This window comes from Pollachius pollachius (genome assembly GCF_949987615.1).
Source record: "Pollachius pollachius genome assembly, chromosome: 3".
Classification (NCBI taxonomy): domain Eukaryota; kingdom Metazoa; phylum Chordata; class Actinopteri; order Gadiformes; family Gadidae; genus Pollachius; species Pollachius pollachius.
This window is the reverse complement of record NC_136936.1, coordinates 25372619-25390086: the sequence shown is the minus strand read 5'-3', so window position 1 is coordinate 25390086 and position 17468 is coordinate 25372619. Positions and strand designations below refer to the sequence as shown.

At 47.3% G+C, this 17468-nt stretch overlaps 1 protein-coding gene across 1 annotated transcript in view; it reads left to right on the top strand.

The window, feature by feature from the left end:
* The window catches only part of fam131ab (family with sequence similarity 131 member Ab), a gene marked incomplete at its 3' end in the record, with an annotated part of 30121 nt that extends 14415 nt beyond the window's left edge, over positions 1 to 15706 (top strand). Inside the window, exons 2-5 of the mRNA XM_079731633.1 lie at positions 1792 to 1885; positions 2122 to 2304; positions 11329 to 11460; positions 15120 to 15706. Coding sequence (XP_079587759.1) covers positions 1816 to 1885; positions 2122 to 2304; positions 11329 to 11460; positions 15120 to 15706 — 972 coding nt within the window. The 5' untranslated portion in view covers positions 1792 to 1815. The remainder of the gene's footprint in view (positions 1 to 1791; positions 1886 to 2121; positions 2305 to 11328; positions 11461 to 15119) is intronic.
* Between the last annotated feature and the right edge of the window lie 1762 nt (positions 15707 to 17468).

The window sequence follows — 17468 nt, the reverse complement described above, 5'->3', positions numbered from 1 at the left end:
CAGGGGTTCTCATGGGTAAATCTGGGGGTCGAGCCCCCCTCAAAACCACCCCGTATTTTGCACACTGGTTTTATGGGTTTGAGATAAGAATGACCCTACGAGCATGGCCTCTTGCCATTTCCGCCCACGCCAAGACAGACCGAAGGTTATAAACTAAATCCTTACCTGTGTTCGAGAGATGCTTCATGAACCACCTCCAGAACGCAAGCTTCTTTACCTTGTTTCTTGAATAAACCACATGTTGAACTAGGGATGCACCGATTGTGAAATTCTGGGCCGATACCGATGTTTAAAATAACAATTTGGCCGATAGCCAAATTATTTCAACGTGGGCTTAGGCAGATAGGCACAACAAAGCCTGCATGACGATGAACTAAACACGTCTTTAATATATGGAAACTATGGCCAAGAAAATAACTTCACACGGTTTGTCTTTTTACTATTTATTTGTTACCAGCATTCGTAGTGTTGATCAGCTGAGAAATAGTCTGCCAAAGACGTTGACGTCGCTTAGCAACCGAGGACGCTTGCGGAGTGATACGATAGAAAAAAAAAAGCCGCCCGCGTGCATGTGTGGTTTGTTTACAAATAAAAGTGAAAGGAAATGTCGGGTCGTGTGGGAGTATTTCAATGTCTCTGAGAAAGATCAGCGATATGCAGTTTGTAAGACATGTTCCAGTGACATTTTAAGAGGAGGAAGCATTAAACATGTAAACATCGGCCACTGCCATAGGTGAATGTCATCTTATTTTCCGATAAGCCGATGGCAGTCAATAACGCGAATATCGGCGGTTACCGATGTTCGTCCGATACATCGGTGCATCCCTATGTTGAACATTTACCTCTCCGAGTCATACCTAGCCCCTACCACAAAGGATTAAGACATTTCTTTAATCATATCATACACTCTTCCGTCACGTGGAGCACCAGTCTTAGTAGGAAAGGCTTATTCTGAAACCAGCCACAATAAATAGGATCCCCACGCGACTGAACTGAAATGGGGCTTTGAGCTGGGTGTCCCTCAGCGAAACGTGTTCCAGCCTTTCTCTCCTAGCCTTCAGTCATGATTAAAGTCATCCCAATCCTGGAAACCTTTTAGCGCTTGTGAAAACATTTAGAGATTTTGGGTATTTGCCACATGTTTCTTCTCGGCTAGTTCTCTCAGATATGTTTAGACTCTGTAAATGGCCTGGTCATCTGAGTTGACCCATATTAAATAGCACACAACCTTTGCCTGCCATGCGGTCTCCCAAAGCGTTGACGTTGGTGCTCCACTTGCACGCAGGTAGGGCTATAAAAAGAGCCGGCGGACAAAGATGCTGGTCAACACCTGATACCAGCAGTGTGACTTTACACCGGAGACTGATTTGATGAAGGAACTGACGGGAGGAGGGGTCCATCTTTTGTCTCCTGTCTGGTTATTTTTACAGGCCATGCTTGGTCTGTGTGTGTGTGTGTTTCTGTGGGTGTGTGGGGGTGGGGGGTGGAGGGTGGAGGGGGGGGGGGGGGGGGGGGCAGAGGGTTGTATTGACTGATTATACGAATAACATTTCTGGTCGTCGTTACACTGGAAGCCTTTGGTTGCAGCTTTGGTTGTGAGGATTGCTAGCAGTCAACAGAATGGCAGACATTTAATTTTCAAGGTCTTGACTAGTATTTTGCTCTGCTTTGAAAACCATCAAAAATACAAATTGATTTGCCTCTGAGTCATACTACGAGAGTGAGAACATGCACCAAAGCTGCTCGCTGCCATGTGAACCTTGAAGTCTAACCTTCCTCTCTCTCTTTCAGGTGAATGTTGATGACACCATTGAAATGTTACCTAAATCAAGAAGAGCTCTTACTATTCAAGAGATTGCAGCATTAGCACGGTCCTCACTACATGGTATGTATCATACGTTAACCTTAACGTATATTCAGGAAGACAAAGGAAATATGAACAAATACTATACTACACAGGCATACATGTCTGCTTAATATACACTCACTTACTCACTCACTCACTCACTCACTCACTCACTCACTCACTCACTCACTCACTCCCTCCCACTGCATGCCATATATGAGCCATTCCGACATTGAAACCCTTGTCATTGTCCCGTTCCCGCCCGGTCTCTTCAGGTATCTCCCAGGTGGTGAAGGACCATGTGACCAAGCCCACAGCCATGGCCCAGGGTCGGCTGGCCCACCTGATAGAGTGGAAGGGCTGGTGTAAGCCCATGGAGACCCCGGCCGCCCTGGAGTCGGACTTCAACTCCTACTCAGACCTCAGCGAGGGCGAACAGGAGGCGCGCTTCGCTGCAGGTTGGATTCCTTGCTTCCCCGTGCCCTTGAGTACAAACATGACTGTGTTGTTCCAGAGGAGCTCGTATGCTTGGTGGCGAGCCCCTACTGTGTGTCGGTGCTTTGTAGCAACCTATCCCTCAAGCCTTTTACTTTAGAGGAACAGGGATGCAGTGGGTTGGATCGGGCTATGGATTGATCCTGAAATCGCCAACGTTTTAAAAACGTAAGTAAGGATGTAAATGTAGCAGGGTTTCCGCAGGGTTGTTAAAGGTATTAAAAGGTAGTCAATGAAATTAGCCCAAATTAAGGCCATTAAAAAGTATTAAAAAGTAATAAACGTAATCTGACGAGGTATTACATTTTCGAACCCCCATCCCAACTAGGCCGATAAGTTTTTCAATTTGTGTAACTTATGTGCAGGCCTATCTCCTAAAAATACTAAAACTTGCGTGGATTTATTTTGATGTTTGTGGGAATGTATGTATGGGGAAATGCACATTTTCCCATAAAATGGCTCTTCGTGCCGCTTGACAGGACGCTGCGCCTCCTCTCTGGCCACTCGCCCCTCCATTGAGAATGCAATAGCAGGCGCGACAAACGCCTCCCGTGTGAAAAGCCCCCATCTAATGTGTCTAATTTTCCATCGGGTGCGGGTCGGGCGTCGATATCAATTTATAGCGGGTCTGGTCTGGTGCGGAATGTAATTCGCGCTACTGTCGGATCACGGGTCGGATGCGGTTTCGCGTATTGCGGATGCGGGTTTGCAAAATAAAACCTGTGCAGGACCCTGACTGGCACTGGCACACGGCTAGTGTGCCAGTGCCAGTCAGAGTCCAGGTCGGAAGAAGGACTCAATAGTTTGCTTGCTCATTGTTCAAACGCACATAGCAGGTTGTTGTGAAATCTTTCTCCTTCTCACAGACGTTTGCGCACCCTCGATAATCTCTAGGACCCTCCCCCTCCACAAATTAGCCACTTACAGTGGCCATTCCCCATCCTTCTCACACTCATTGGCCTGGTACAGATTCCAGATTCATTGACGCGCCCCTTCCACGTTTAACGTGTCAAAATAAAAAAGGGCAAATTTACTGGTCGCACATGCGCGACCAGATGTAAAATTCAGTCGCACACTCAAATTCTGGTCGCAAAATGCAACAATTTGGTCGCAGTCTGGAGCCCTGCCTATGTAAGGACATGCTTCCCTTTCAAAATGTCAACAGAAAGGGCTTTAAAGAGATGGTCCAAACACTCGATCACAGGTACGCGTTACCTGCCCGCACACACACAGCAAGGAGAACTTGAGGAAAGATTTTGCATTTTTTCTGTGCAGTTTTTCTGCCTTACCAGTATTTTACCCCTTCAGAAGCATTTATATTGAAATTAGAAGATACAATTAACATACTGTGATATACTAGCGTTAGTGTCTATGCCTAAAATCATTCCGTGATATACATTTAGTCCATACTGTACAGCCCTACATAGGGGACATTGTTTGCATTTGAACATTTTCATGGATTTGTGATCATTTTATCTATTAAGCCTACTGTTTATTTTCTGTTATAGTAGCTATAATATTGGAAAATGTATCTAATTGAAAAGGGCCGTATCAGCCAACAAAGCTTGTAGTTACTTTAAATGGAAGTTTAAGTACACTACCTGTAAATATTAATTCAGGATCAATAGCTCCATTCTAGGCCACAAGCAGATAGGCCATGGGGTCATGCTAAAGCTCTCAAATTGGCTCAATATTTAGGCTGGTGGTTCTCAAACATTTCACAATGAGTACCACCTCAGAAAATATTCGACTCTTCAAGTACTGTACCACCATTGTGACTAACATCGACCCACAGTCACATGGCTTGTGAAGGGCAAAGTGTTATAGCCTTACTGTTACTGTTCGTCACTTTACTTACTACTTTACGCTGCTACAGTTGCAGCTTGAAGTCGTGCTGGTATTAAAAAATATTGTGAAGGTATTAAAAAAGGTAATAAAAGGTAGTAAATTCAACTTAAGGATTTCTGTATAAACCCTAATGTAGACTCACATTTGGTGACCTGTTATTAGAGATTCTGAGTTACTATAATGTACCTCAAACATCCCACTCCACTGCAGCGTTCTGTGGCATTGGTGGCCCCTTCCATCTGTCCAAACCAAAACCAGGGCTCGTACAAACACATGTTTTTCAAAGTACAAATAGAGGGTTGGTGATGCGTTCCGTGGAGCCCATATAAGGGCATGCAGACGGGCCTGATGGCCACCAGGCTCCTCACAGAGCCCTGGGTAATGGAGCTCACAACGGAGTGGCATCAGCAGGTACCAATTAAAACCAATCAGAGACCACAATCACCATAACCTGTTGCGGTCCCTCTGGTTCAATGATTAGGTTTAGTTTCACTTAGAACAGCGCGGCAACACCGCACCACAGAATTCCCTTTAATTAGGATCACTTTCTAAATCACTTTCCCATAGGGGTGGCTTTTGGTTTGAGCACCAGGGTGCTAAGCTCATCTAAGCTTTATCTATCTAGCCTTTGTCTGGTGCCAACTCTCAGCTCCTCCCTCACCACCTCTCTTACTACCCTAAATAGTGTGAGGTGATGAAGAGATGAGAGCAGTGCCAGTAGAATCAGGGGAGATCACACTTTAGGTTACTCTCTGCCCCTAGCTTCCTCCCTGGCATGCCTCCCCTTTGCCTCCTGCAATGCAGAAGCTCAAGGTTAATTTGCACAGCAAGGTTCTGCACCTGGCCGTTGTCATGCCATCATTATTCCTATTTTCTTTGACTTAAAGTGGAATGGTTGTGCTCTTCTATTTTCTGAGAGCAAAATTTATATTTGTCTTTAAGAAGGTTGTCTCTTATCTGGCTGTAAGTGAGTCTTGAAACTAAGAACTCTAGTGTTTAGCATTGCAATTGGTTGTACTAACTTTAACCCTATTGCTGCTGTGTTGGTTTTTGCAGCTGTTGTTGTTGTTAGTAAGAGGTCGTTGAGGCTAGTTTCAGGCACAAGTTGACAACAATAGGCTTGATTGCTGCATCAGCTGTAACGTCAGGACCCGGGAAACAAAGACTAAGGGAGTCTCTCTGTGGGAGTCCCTCGAGGAAGACCAGGGAAGCCACCCTATTGTAGCTATGTGTCGTACTTCACTCATTGTCAGGATTTCCACTCAAAGACGACACCACCATAGATCCTCTGCTCGGCGCAGCAACCCATCCAATCTGGGCCATCCACTGACCCTTACCTACCCTGACCTTGAAATGAGGGGAGGACTCTGGAACTGCCAATCAGCGGTCAAGAAGGCAGACTCCATTTCGGCCTACGTGGCCCTCATGAACCTCCACTTCCTGGCCCTGACAGAAACTTGGATCACTCCAGAGAACTCTGCTACTCCTGCTGCCCTCTCCACCGTCTACTCATTCTCACACAACCCAAGACCGTCAGGGCTAGGAGGAGGGACCGGACTCCTCATCTCGCCAATGTGGTCCTACCAGGTCCTTCCACTAGAACACTTGGCCAAATCTGCATTTGAACTCCACGCTGTCATTGTCATCCTTCCTATTATGCTCTTCATTGTGGTGATCTACCATCCTCCAGGTCCCCTTTGTGACTTCTACGACGAGATGGATGCCCTTCTCAGCTGCTTTCCTGAAAATGACACACCGCTCGTTATCCATGGCGACTTCAACATCCTGCCAGAGAAGTTGCACTCACCTGAATTAACCAACCTTTTCGCCACCTTTGACTTAACTGTATCCCCTTTTCCTCCCACACACAGAGCCGGGAACCAACTTGACCTAATATTCACAAGGTCCTGCGGCACCTCTGCTCTCTCTGTTACCCTGCTCCCTGTGTCTGACCATCACTTTGTTGCTTTTTATCTCCTCTTGAAGTCTCTCCCCACATTTTGACCACCCGCCGTAAAAATCTCTCTCCCTCTACGTTTGCCTCAAGTGTTCTGTCTTCACTACCTTCTGTCGAACGATTCTCTCAACTATCTACCGAGGAATCCTCTGGCACTCTGCTATCCTCCCTCTCCTCCTCTTTGGACTCCCTCTGTCCCTTCCACTCCAGACCTGCGCGATCCTCAACCCCCCCTTCTTGGCTGTCCGAATCTCTGCAGACTTATAGAGCAGAGTTGCCGGAGAGGAAATGGAAGAGATCAGACTGTCTTAATGATATATCTCACTATCTTTTCCTTCTCTCTGATTTCAGCTCCACTGTGTCAACAGCCAAATCTTCCTTCTACTGCATCAAAATCAACTCCTCCGCCTCAAACCCCAGGAAACTGTTTTCCTTGTTCTCTTCCCTTCTCAACCCTCCCTCCCCTCCACCTCCTTCCTGCCTCACTGCTAATGACTCCGTTACCTACTTTACCCAGAAGGTAAAGGACATTAGCTCCCCTTTCATCCCTGCCTCCTTCCTCCCTCCTCCCATCGCCACCTCTGTCTTTACCCAATTTATCCCTCTCACCTCAGACAAGGTCAACAGAATAATAACATCTAACCATGCCACCACCTGCCCCCTTGACACTATCCCTTCCTCTCTCCTCCAGGCTGTCTCAAGCAACATCCTGCCATTTCTCACCGCACTTTTCAACTCCTCCCTCACTTCAGGCATTGTTCCAGCGTCTTTCAAGACTGCCAGAATAAAGCCTCTTCTCAATAAACCGACCATTGATACCACCGACATCCAAAACTACAGACCGGTATTTCTTCTTTCATTCATCTCTAAAACACTGGAACGTGCCATCGCTAACCAACTGTCCTCCTATTTCTCATCTAACAACCCGCTTGACCCTCACCAGTCAGGCTTCAAGAAGGCACACTCCACTGAGACGGCTCTCCTCGCGGTGACTGAGTCCCTCCGTGCTGCAAGAGCCTCGTCCCTCTCATCGGTTCCCATTCTCCTCGACCTGTCCGCAGCATTTGACACGGTGAACCACCAGATCCTCCTTGCCACTCTCACTGAACTTGGCATTGCTGAACCTGCCCTTTCCTGGTTCACATCCTACCTGACGAATTGCACTTATCAGGTAACATGGAATGGCTCCTTGTCCAAACCTTGCATGCTTGACACTGGTGTCCCTCAAGGCTCTGTACTGGGGCCTCTTCTGTTCTCCATCTATACCAGATCTCTGGGCTCTGTAATTACATCACACGGCTTTTCCTATCACTGCTATGCTGACGACACTCAGCTATTTCTCTCTTTCCCCTCATCTGACAAAGCCATGATTGCAACAAGCATATCTGGCAGACGTCAGCACTTGGACAACTGCCCATCATCTGAGGCTTAACGTCAACAGACTGAGCTCCTCCTAATGCCAGAGAAAGATTGCCCACACATGGACTTACTGGTCACTGTGAAGAACATCACTGTATCTCCTTCTCCAACTGCCAGAAACCTTGGTGTAGTGTTGGACAATCAGTTATGCTGCACCGCAAACATCACTGCGGTAGCCCGATCCTGCAGATTTGCACTTCACAACATCCGCAGTATCCGGCCCTTCCTCACAAGGGAAGCAGCTCAGCTTCTAGTCCAATCCCTGGTCATCTCCCGCCTCGACTACTACAACTCGCTCCTGGCTGGACTCCCTGCCTCTGCGATTAAACCTTTGCAGCGCATCCAGAATGCAGCAGCGCGTCTCGTGTACAACCTACCGAAGTTCTCCCATGTGACCCCCCTCTTCCGGGACCTCCACTGGCTCCATGTAGTAGCTTGCATCAGATTCAAGATGATGGTACTGGCATACAAGGCAGTCGTTGGAACTGCCCCTGCCTACCTCAGCATTGGTAAGCCATACACCCACTCAACTACCTCAGCTGGATGTCTGGTACCGCCATCACTAAGAGCAAGCAAAGGTCGATCAACAAAGTCACAACTTTTCTCTGTTTTGGGAGCTCAGTGGTGGAACAATCTCCCTGCCGATGTCAGGATCGCAGAGTTGCTTATAAGCTTCCAAAAAAGACTCAAAACTCACCTGTTCAGAGTTCACCTCGACTCTGCATAGCTACCCAGCCCCTTCCGGCCACCATTGTATGTTGTACGTCCTAGCACTTAATGTACGCACTTATTGTATGCACTTCATCTACATTGCACTTATTCATAGTACTTAATTGTGTAGCATCTGCAGTAGCTGCTATCATTGCTGTACATGGGGAATGGATTAGCCTAGCGATTGTTAGTACTTGGTTCTATGAACATCTTTACTGAACTGACAGCGATATATTGTTTCACTTCTTATGACAAATGTACTTATTGTAAGTCGCTTTTGATAAAAGCGTCTGCTAAATGTCCTAAATGTAAAATGTAAATGTAAAGCACTGTATCATGGGTGTGTTGTGAAAGAGTTGTGGTCTGCAACATCAAAACGCTTTCCTCAAAAAGATCAACCAATTTTTGATCATTTCAACATTTTCATGGAAACAGGTGTGATTTTGCCGGGACCTTTCCAAACATGCGTATGCAGGAGTGTATGTGTATGTGTATGTGTATGCAGGAGCTAGGACAACCCATTCAAAGACCCTGCCCTCCCTTCCCCATGCATTGTGCTGGGTGCACTGCGACATCTCTCCTGGCCCCAGATTGGCCCAGGGGCCGAATCCTCTCCTTCCCTCTGGCCCAGGGGCTGACTCCTCTCTGGCCCATGGGCCGACTCCTCTCTGGCCCAGGGGCCGACTCCTCTCCTGGGCCCGGTCTGGCCAGGGACCGACTCCTCTCCTGGCCCCGTCTGGCCGCGGGGCGGACACCTCTCTGGCCCAGGGGCGGACTCCTCTCCTGTCCCTCAGTAGCGGGCCCTGTGTGCTCAGGGGCCTCTGGGGGGCACAGGCCGCTGGCATGAAATCCATCGGTTTGTGTTGTGCGGCACTCAGTTGGCCCATGCTGGAATGTATGTGTATGAAAGAGGGAGGGTGTCAGATGGCGAGAGTAGAGGACGGCTGCATGCACGTGTGAACGTGTCCATGTGTGCGAGTCAGAGGTCTTTGGCGAGCTCATGAGAAGCACATGGAGGAGATGGAACGCGATGCAGGGTGGTTGAGGTTGGGAGAGAGGGGGAGGGTGTCCTATTGATAGTCTGGCTCCTGCCAAGAGATAGACACTAACTTGTGTACACACACACACTCACACACATACACCCCCCCCCCCCCCCCCCCCCCCCCCCCCACACACACACACACACACACACACACACACACACACACACACACACCCTCCTTTACAAGGCTGTCAGCCAAAGCCATGGTGACCGGAAAGAATTATCTGCAAAGTGTGTGTGTGTGGGATAGAGTGTGTGTGATAGAGAGGGAGTGTGTGTGTGTGTGTGTGTGTGTGTGTGTTTATGTGTGTGTGTGTGTGTGTGTGTGTGTGTGTGATTGAGAGGTAGTTTGTGATAGAGAAAGAGTGTGTGTGTGTGTGTTTAATAGAGATGTAGTGTGTGTGTGTGTGAGAGAGAGGGAGTGTGTGTGTGTGTGTGTGTGTGTGTGTGTGTGTGTGTGTGTGTGTGAACATGGGAGAGGCAGGGTCCTCCCCTCAGTTGGCAGGCTCTCCGACCTCAGGGGTAGTCCTCTGGAGGTCTAGAGAGGATGTGGTGTTCACCTCCAACAGTTCTCCTCACAAACCAGCCTTCATGTTGTCCCAAAAACACAGGGGCTGGTTAAAGCCCCTGTGTTACAAGCAGAAATAAAACTATAGCTCTGCTATTTAAACTAAATAGTGTCTATCACATTGATCACTGGCATATACACAATCATTATTGGGCAGTATTTGTTGTAACTTTAAAAAGAAACATGCTCATCAAAGAGGCTGTATTACAGAGTTCGTCAACTGTCAAATCAACAAAGCTGGTGAGATCACAATGGAACCCACCAGCGAGGGGAAGGAAATACAACTATCCCCTGGTGTTTGAACCAGACCTGTGAAGGGTGCGCTACAGAGCAGGAGCAGCAGTGCAGCTGGTGGACGCTCTGCTGTCTGGGAAGAGGATGAACTCAGCGCTCAGATGAATGGGACCATCCATCCGGCTCTGTGAGAGACCACACTTGAATACAGAAGAGAGAGATTGAGAGCGGGAACGTGAGAGAGTGAGAGAGATGAGGAGTGAAAGAGTGAACATGTGATGCAGAGGAAACAGCAAGGGTATTGGAATTGCCTGAATAAGTTGTTTCTAGAGAAATGATTGGGGACGGGATGGGGATGAATTGGCCTAAATACAAAACAAGGATTAATAGAGCGAGATGTAGGAGGGAGTTTCAGAGTCCTAGCTCTCTGTGATAGGCTAGCTCCTGCTGGTGATGGAAGGTGAATGTTCAATATAACTTTTTGCACATGCTGAGTCACCTCCAAAGTCACACACATACACACACACACACAGTTGCCTGTGTGCATTGGTTTTTCAGTGATTTGTGTGTGAATTTTACATATGCATGTTTTCATTTCCAGAGGTAAATATGTTATGATGAAGCATTCAGCACTCAGCATAGGTGAGCTTGGGGCATTTATTTATCATTGAGTAATCACAGTTTAAATTATACAGGTGGCAGTCGTCTTCACTATGGAGCACATTCTGTGGCAGCTCACCTTCTCATTAGATCCCAGGATGTCTCCAGAAAAGGGTTTCTAGAGTTGATTCATCGCCACTATCTACCGGAGTCATGGACCTGTAGAAATGTCATCTGGTAAAACGCTGCTTTAAAGGGTAATTGCCACAAAGACAGAGCATGGGTCTGCAGTGGGCGCTTAGCGGCAGCCATGTTAGCCGGGCCGGTCATGTGACACATGAGAAATACTGATTGGATATATCGTCTGCACTGATGCAACGTCACACGCACCACGGTTCCCTCGTGGGGATTGGTCAATCTGAAAATATTTGTGAAACTACGTGGAAATGCGATTTATAGGTACTGAGCGGGTTACCATGACAACCACCTACCACCTTGTCTAAATCTATACGCGTGGCATTGTGTGTTTGTGTCACAAAGCGGGCGTCTGAAATGGTGAATCCTGCATTGATCCATGCAGCATATATCGTGTGTGTGTGTGTGTACAGGCGTGGCAGAGCAGTTTGCCATAGCGGAAGCTAAGCTCAGGGCCTGGTCCTCTGTGGACGGAGACGACTCCACTGATGACTCATTCGATGAAGACTTTCTGCCTGCCAACGAGACCGCCACACAGAGCACAGGTACCACACACACTCAAACATACATACACACACATACAGTTAAAAACAGTGTACACACACACACACACACAGTTAAACACAGTACACACACACACACACACAGTTAAGCACAGTACACACACACACACACACACAACACATACAGGTAAACATAGTACACACACTTGGGATCACAGATTACCTTATAACTAATTATGTATTAAACCTCAAGGAAGGTGATTTCTTGTGGTAACTGCTGCATAACTTCACGCCCGACGTCATGTGCCTCAATGGATGGTCTCATAAACAGCCTGGAATGTCAACAAAAGCAGGATGGCACATCAGAAATGTCAGGAGCACAAAATGGCAGGGGCTAAGCCATGCCTCCAGACCCCGGTTTGCATGCCTAACGTCACACCACTGCATCACCGGTGGAACGAGGGTAAACCAGCCCAGGCATACTTGTGTTCAAAGTGTGATACTGCCACAGGATTCTAATAGTGTGAATAGAATTGACCTTCTCTCTAAATAGTAATTTAATGTCTTTTGTTTCGACTACAACAAGATACTGCTATAGTGTGTAACGGTAACCCATAAAAGGTACAGCTGGCCATACGTTTACGTGTGAACAGAAGTGACCTTTCAGACCTTATTCTTTTAAAGGAGACGTATTATTCCTCCAGGTGTGAGTGTGATTACCCTTGCAAGCCGTTTCAAAAATCTGCCCAATATGGCATCACTAGTGGGCGTGTCCACCTAGATGTGTGCTGGATAGATCAATCTACCAGCCTACTCAGTGGACTGAAGTAAACGTTGCTCATCTATCCAGCACAGATCTAGGTGGACATGCCCACTAGTGATGTCCTATGGGGCAGATTTTCGAAACGGCTTGTAAGGCTAATCACACTCACACCTGGTGGTATAATATGTGTCCTTTAACGTATCGAACCCAACTATGACCCCATGACCTTGTGTCGTACCACATCCGGAGTTTGTGATTGGTTAGACCTCTAATATATACACTTCTTTCTATATTGTGATTCCAACTTATCAGGACAAATGGAAAAGTTGGCCCTTGCCTCTCCAGACCCTATTACATATAAATTATTCATCCCCTCTCTCTCTGTCCCTCTCTCTGTGTGTCTGACTCTCTCTGTCTCTCTGACTCTCTCTCCTCCCCCCCGTGGTCCAGATCAGTCTGTCGGTGGATCTTATTGTCCCAGTGCCCTAGTTTTCATGCTCTTCCAACATATTTTTTGTTCCCTCACGCAATTTGATATCCCTCTTGCAATTGAATATAATTCCCCTCACTGCAGACGGTCTCTGGCTGTGCGCTGTGTCAGGGCTCTATGAATACTCTCTGGATACATGCCTGTGTGCACACTCAAATGTCTTCACCCGAAGAGAGACTGTCATTCATGCAACTCAGGAAATCCCATTGGATGGAAGCACCAGCATCCCACCCTCCGTAGACCAACAAATAAACATTAACACATCAGCTCCAGGTTAATGTCTCCCATCTCCCCATCGATGACTGCATACTTTCTGTTGGGTAAATGCCACGATGTCTGTGGGCTGGAAGAGCAAGTGTGCATTCTTTTTAAATATTTAATGCACATATTGCCTGTTTGCACGCTGGAATGTCTTCACACGAAGACATTGAATCAACAATAACCCGTTCAACAATTCAAAGAGCATGGTTCCCCAGTCATCTGATATGCTGCACTTTAACATCTCCCGGTCTTCACGTTGCTCTCTGCAGACCAACAAGGCACATATTAACATCAGCAGGCCAGCGAGCTGAAACCTGATCTTGATCCAGTGCTGATGTAAAGGCAGTTCCTTGGCTGGGATACAGTGGGTGCTCAGGCCTCAACAGCATTCAGTGCACCCTCTATAGGCTTCGGCAGTCAGGTGGTCACTCTGATACCCTCTTGGTTTGCCTATGACCTTAAAATGGCGTTTTCAAAGAATGTCTGATATTTGAAGAGAGCACTGTTCAGTGTAATTTAATTAAATTAGAATTGAGAAAACGAGGAAAAAAAAAATTTGAATTGTAAACATTGCGGGTAGCCGGGAGGCGGGACTTCTGCACTTCAGCACCGCCCACTGCAGTCTGACGTCACACTATTAGGGAAGTAAAGTTTGAGCACAAACGAGCTGTTTCATGCCCTTATTGAGGTGTCAGGTTCAGGCTCGGACTTAGATTTTTCTAGCTTAGCTCACGTAAAACATGTACACATACGTAGGGTCTAAAGCATGTATATATCTAAAGCAAAGGGAAAAGTCGAAAAGCATGATATCACAACTTTAAAACCGGACTGTACCGCTTCAGTGTAAATTGTTTTGCTCTCTTTTGATTGGTTGACAATCACCAAGGCTTATTGGTAGTTTAGTAAACGTTATGGAACCGAGTAAAATTAAAAATTCAAAGTCCATATTCCCCGTGAAGCGGAGGTGTCTTGCCTCACGCTTATTTTTTGATAATGACCGGCGACGTTCTATACATTATCCCGCTTATTATACGGGTACTTGCCAAAACGAAAAAATTACTTCACACGGTGTGTCTTTTTACATTACCATTCGTAGTGTTGATCAGCAGAGAAATAATCCTCCAAGACGCTGATGTCGCTTAGCAACCGAATGCGCTGGGGTTGATGTTACCGGACTACTTGCGGAGTGGTACCAAAGGCGTGAATCAGGAGCAAAAAATCCACTTTCCTTGACAGCGGTCATTATATGCTTAGCGACAAGTAAATTATCGTAAAATAATTCACCGCGGGAAGTCTGGAATTCCCATGCAGGTCAACGGAGCATTCCACAGCATTGAGAAGAGCCGTGTAAAAAAGATATAGAATGTTCATGGTTTAAAATGGGGCTTCCTTTAACATGTCTGTAAATAAAGCAAACAAGACACATTGTTGTATACAGCCTATATACAATCGGAGTGTTTCCTTCATGGTCTCTGTCTGGTTGTTTCATTCATGGTCTCTGTCTGGTTGTTGGTCTTTGTCTGGTTGTTTCATTTATAGTCTTTGTCTGGTTGTTTCATTCACGGTCTCTGGCTGGTTGTTTTATTCATGGTTTTTGTCTGGTTGTTTCATTGACAGACTGTCTAGTTGTTTCATTCATGGTTTTTGTCTGGTTGTTTCATTGACAGACTTTGTCGGGTTGTTTCATTCATGGTCTCTGTCTCGTTGTTTCATTTATAGTCTTTGTCTGGTTGTTTCATTCACGGTCTCTGGCTGGTTGTTTTATTCATGGTTTTTGTCTGGTTGTTTCATTGACAGACTGTCTAGTTGTTTCATCCATGGTTTTTGTCTGGTTGTTTCATTGACAGACTTTGTCTAGTTGTTTCATTCATGGTCTGTGTCTGGTTGTTGGTCTTTGTCTGGTTGTTTCATGGTCTCTGTCTGGTTGTTGGTCTTTGTCTGGTTGTTTCATGGTCTCTGTCTGGTTGTTGGTCTTTGTCTGGTTGTTTCATGGTCTGTGTCTTGTTGTGGGTCTTTGTCTGGTTGTTTCATCGTCTCTGTCTGGTTGTTGGTCTTTGTCTGGTTGTTTCATTCATGGTCTGTGTCTGGTGGTTTCATTTATGGTCTGTCTGGTTGTTGGTTTTTGTCTGGTTGTTTCATGGTCTTTGTCTGGTTGTTTGATGGTCTTTGTCTGGTTGTTTGTTCCAGAGGTCTTGTCACCGTTCCCTCCTTACCTGAAGGACCTGATCCACAGCCAGGTGTGCCAGAATCTGGGCCTCAGGGGCCTCTGCTGTGAGGGGCCCGGTGGCGGGGGCGGGGCAGAACCCTCCCCCACCTCCGACTCCCCGGACACGCTGTGCTCCAGCCTGTGCAGCCTGGACGAGCTACACCCGTTGCTACGCGACCTAGGCGCTTCCGGCAAACCCCATCGCCATCCCCACGGCAACGCCACCGAACTGGCCGCCAAGATCCTGTCTGTGCTGCAGGGGGGCGAGGAACTGCTGCTGGCCCGCTTGCAGCGTGCTGCCACCAGCCCTCCCTCGCCCGCTGGGGGCAGCGGGGGTGGGCAGGACTCCCCCTGCTACTCTGCCTCCTACTCTGAGACCTACCTGTCACCGGGAGAGGAGGAGGAGGGTGACGAGGGGCCCTGCAAGGGATACAAGACAACCGTGTGCCAGGTGGGGGAGGAGCACCAACCCTGCCGGAGGGTGTCTGACGTGGCCTCCTCTGGAGTGGTCTCCCTGGACGAGGAGGAGGAGGAGGAGGACCAGGAGAGGCGGGCCAACAGCCAGTGACTCCTGGTGTCAGCTGGGAGCGACAGCTGGCCCTCACCGCTCCTTCCAATCATCTCTGTTCTTTGGTTTTCCGTGACTCGCTCCACTTCCCCCATGAATCTTGAAAAACGGTCCATATTGCCTTATTTGTACAACAATTTAAAATCTCATCTTTCCAATTCTCCTGAGTTGTTCGGCCCATAACTCACTGACCCTCCTCCCCTCCAGAGCTCAAATTCTGACCTTTGAACTTCTATCCAAAAGCTTTTTGTTTTGAGGCGTCCAAACAATCTTTTCTATGTGTGATAAAGAGCAGTGGCCTGGCTATGGAGGCCTTCAGTGAACCTGTGCACTGGACCCTGCTGATTGGCTGGCTGTTCGGGTGTACCCGGGGCTGCTAATTGGTTTGTAGGGGCTGTACCTGGGGAGGAGAAATGCACTCTGGAAAGTACTTTTTTGGATTACAAGTGGACTGAGTCCTTGAATTTTGCATGTGTCTTTTGCAAGTGCTATAACCAATGGGCTTAGCCAGAGCACAGTTTGTAACCTTCTAGGCTGTTCTGTGTGACCTTCTCAGCCCTGCTCGTGGATGAAGCCTGTCCAACGGGCGGGCAGGTCCACACCGCATCCTGGGACCTGCCCGCCTCCCCTTTGACCCCCTTTCTTTCTTTTATTGCAAGAGACCGATAGCATCCTTAAATGGGCATGGCTTGCTGCGTATGCCAAACTATTATATTATCCCAGTCACAATCATTTATGAGCAAATGCTGGAATGTTTTCATAAGTGACGGGATATTAGTATGTATGTCTGTATTTCAACAAAGTTTAAACTATGGGGGGAGAAAGACGAGAAGGCTGTGTGAAAAATGACTTGAGCCGAGATGATTCGCTTTTATTGTGCTAGGTTCGTCATCCTGTGGTGGTGGTGGGGTTACCCAGGAGCGATGGGACCAGCAGCTAGGCGAACCCCAGTTCTATTGGGCCAGTGGATTCCCTAACATGGGGGTGAACTCTGTGTTGAAGACATTAAAATGGAAGCCAAACACACAACAGCTGTGACCCCATAACCAAGAAAACTGAAACATTGCTGAGAGAAGGTTCCTGACCCTTTAGTGGATGAACAGGAAGAGAAAGAAACGCTTGATGGCCCAGAGGTCCCCAGCCCCAGAGCAGAGGCTGGTGGTCGCATCGGAGGTTTTCTATATTTTTGTATGCATTGTCTTGCTTTGATCTCTTTGCCTAATGCGATGTGCCAGTGTATGTGTTTTTTGCACGAAGCTAGCGTGGTGGCTGTAGTCTTCTCCTCTTTCTTCGTTATCACTGTGTGATATAGTCTACTGGGAAAAAAAGAAAACAAACAAAAACTAATGTGAAAAAGATTTTTTTTCAAAAGCAGATACTGTGATTTGGTTGGTTATTGTCATTGTCACCCCGCCCTCCTCCATCCTACAGAGAGTGTCTGGTTTCAACTCTGATTACCACTTCCTGTCATACTGAGTACTGATAAGCTTTGCCTTTTATTTGATACTCCCTCTTTTCTAAGACAAGGTTCCTAGGTTTCTAGATGTCTAGGTGTTCCTTAGTGTATCTTCTTGGAGGAGGCGGTGGGCGTTCTGCTAAAGGGCATACTTGATACAGTACATTCCATCTCCATACTGCGCTGCCAGGAGTCCCGCCCACGAGTCCACTCCCACATCCCCTAGAGGGACTGTCATTCATGCAACTCAGGAAATCCCATTGGAGGGAAGCACCAACGTCCCGCCCCCCACAGACCAACAAATAA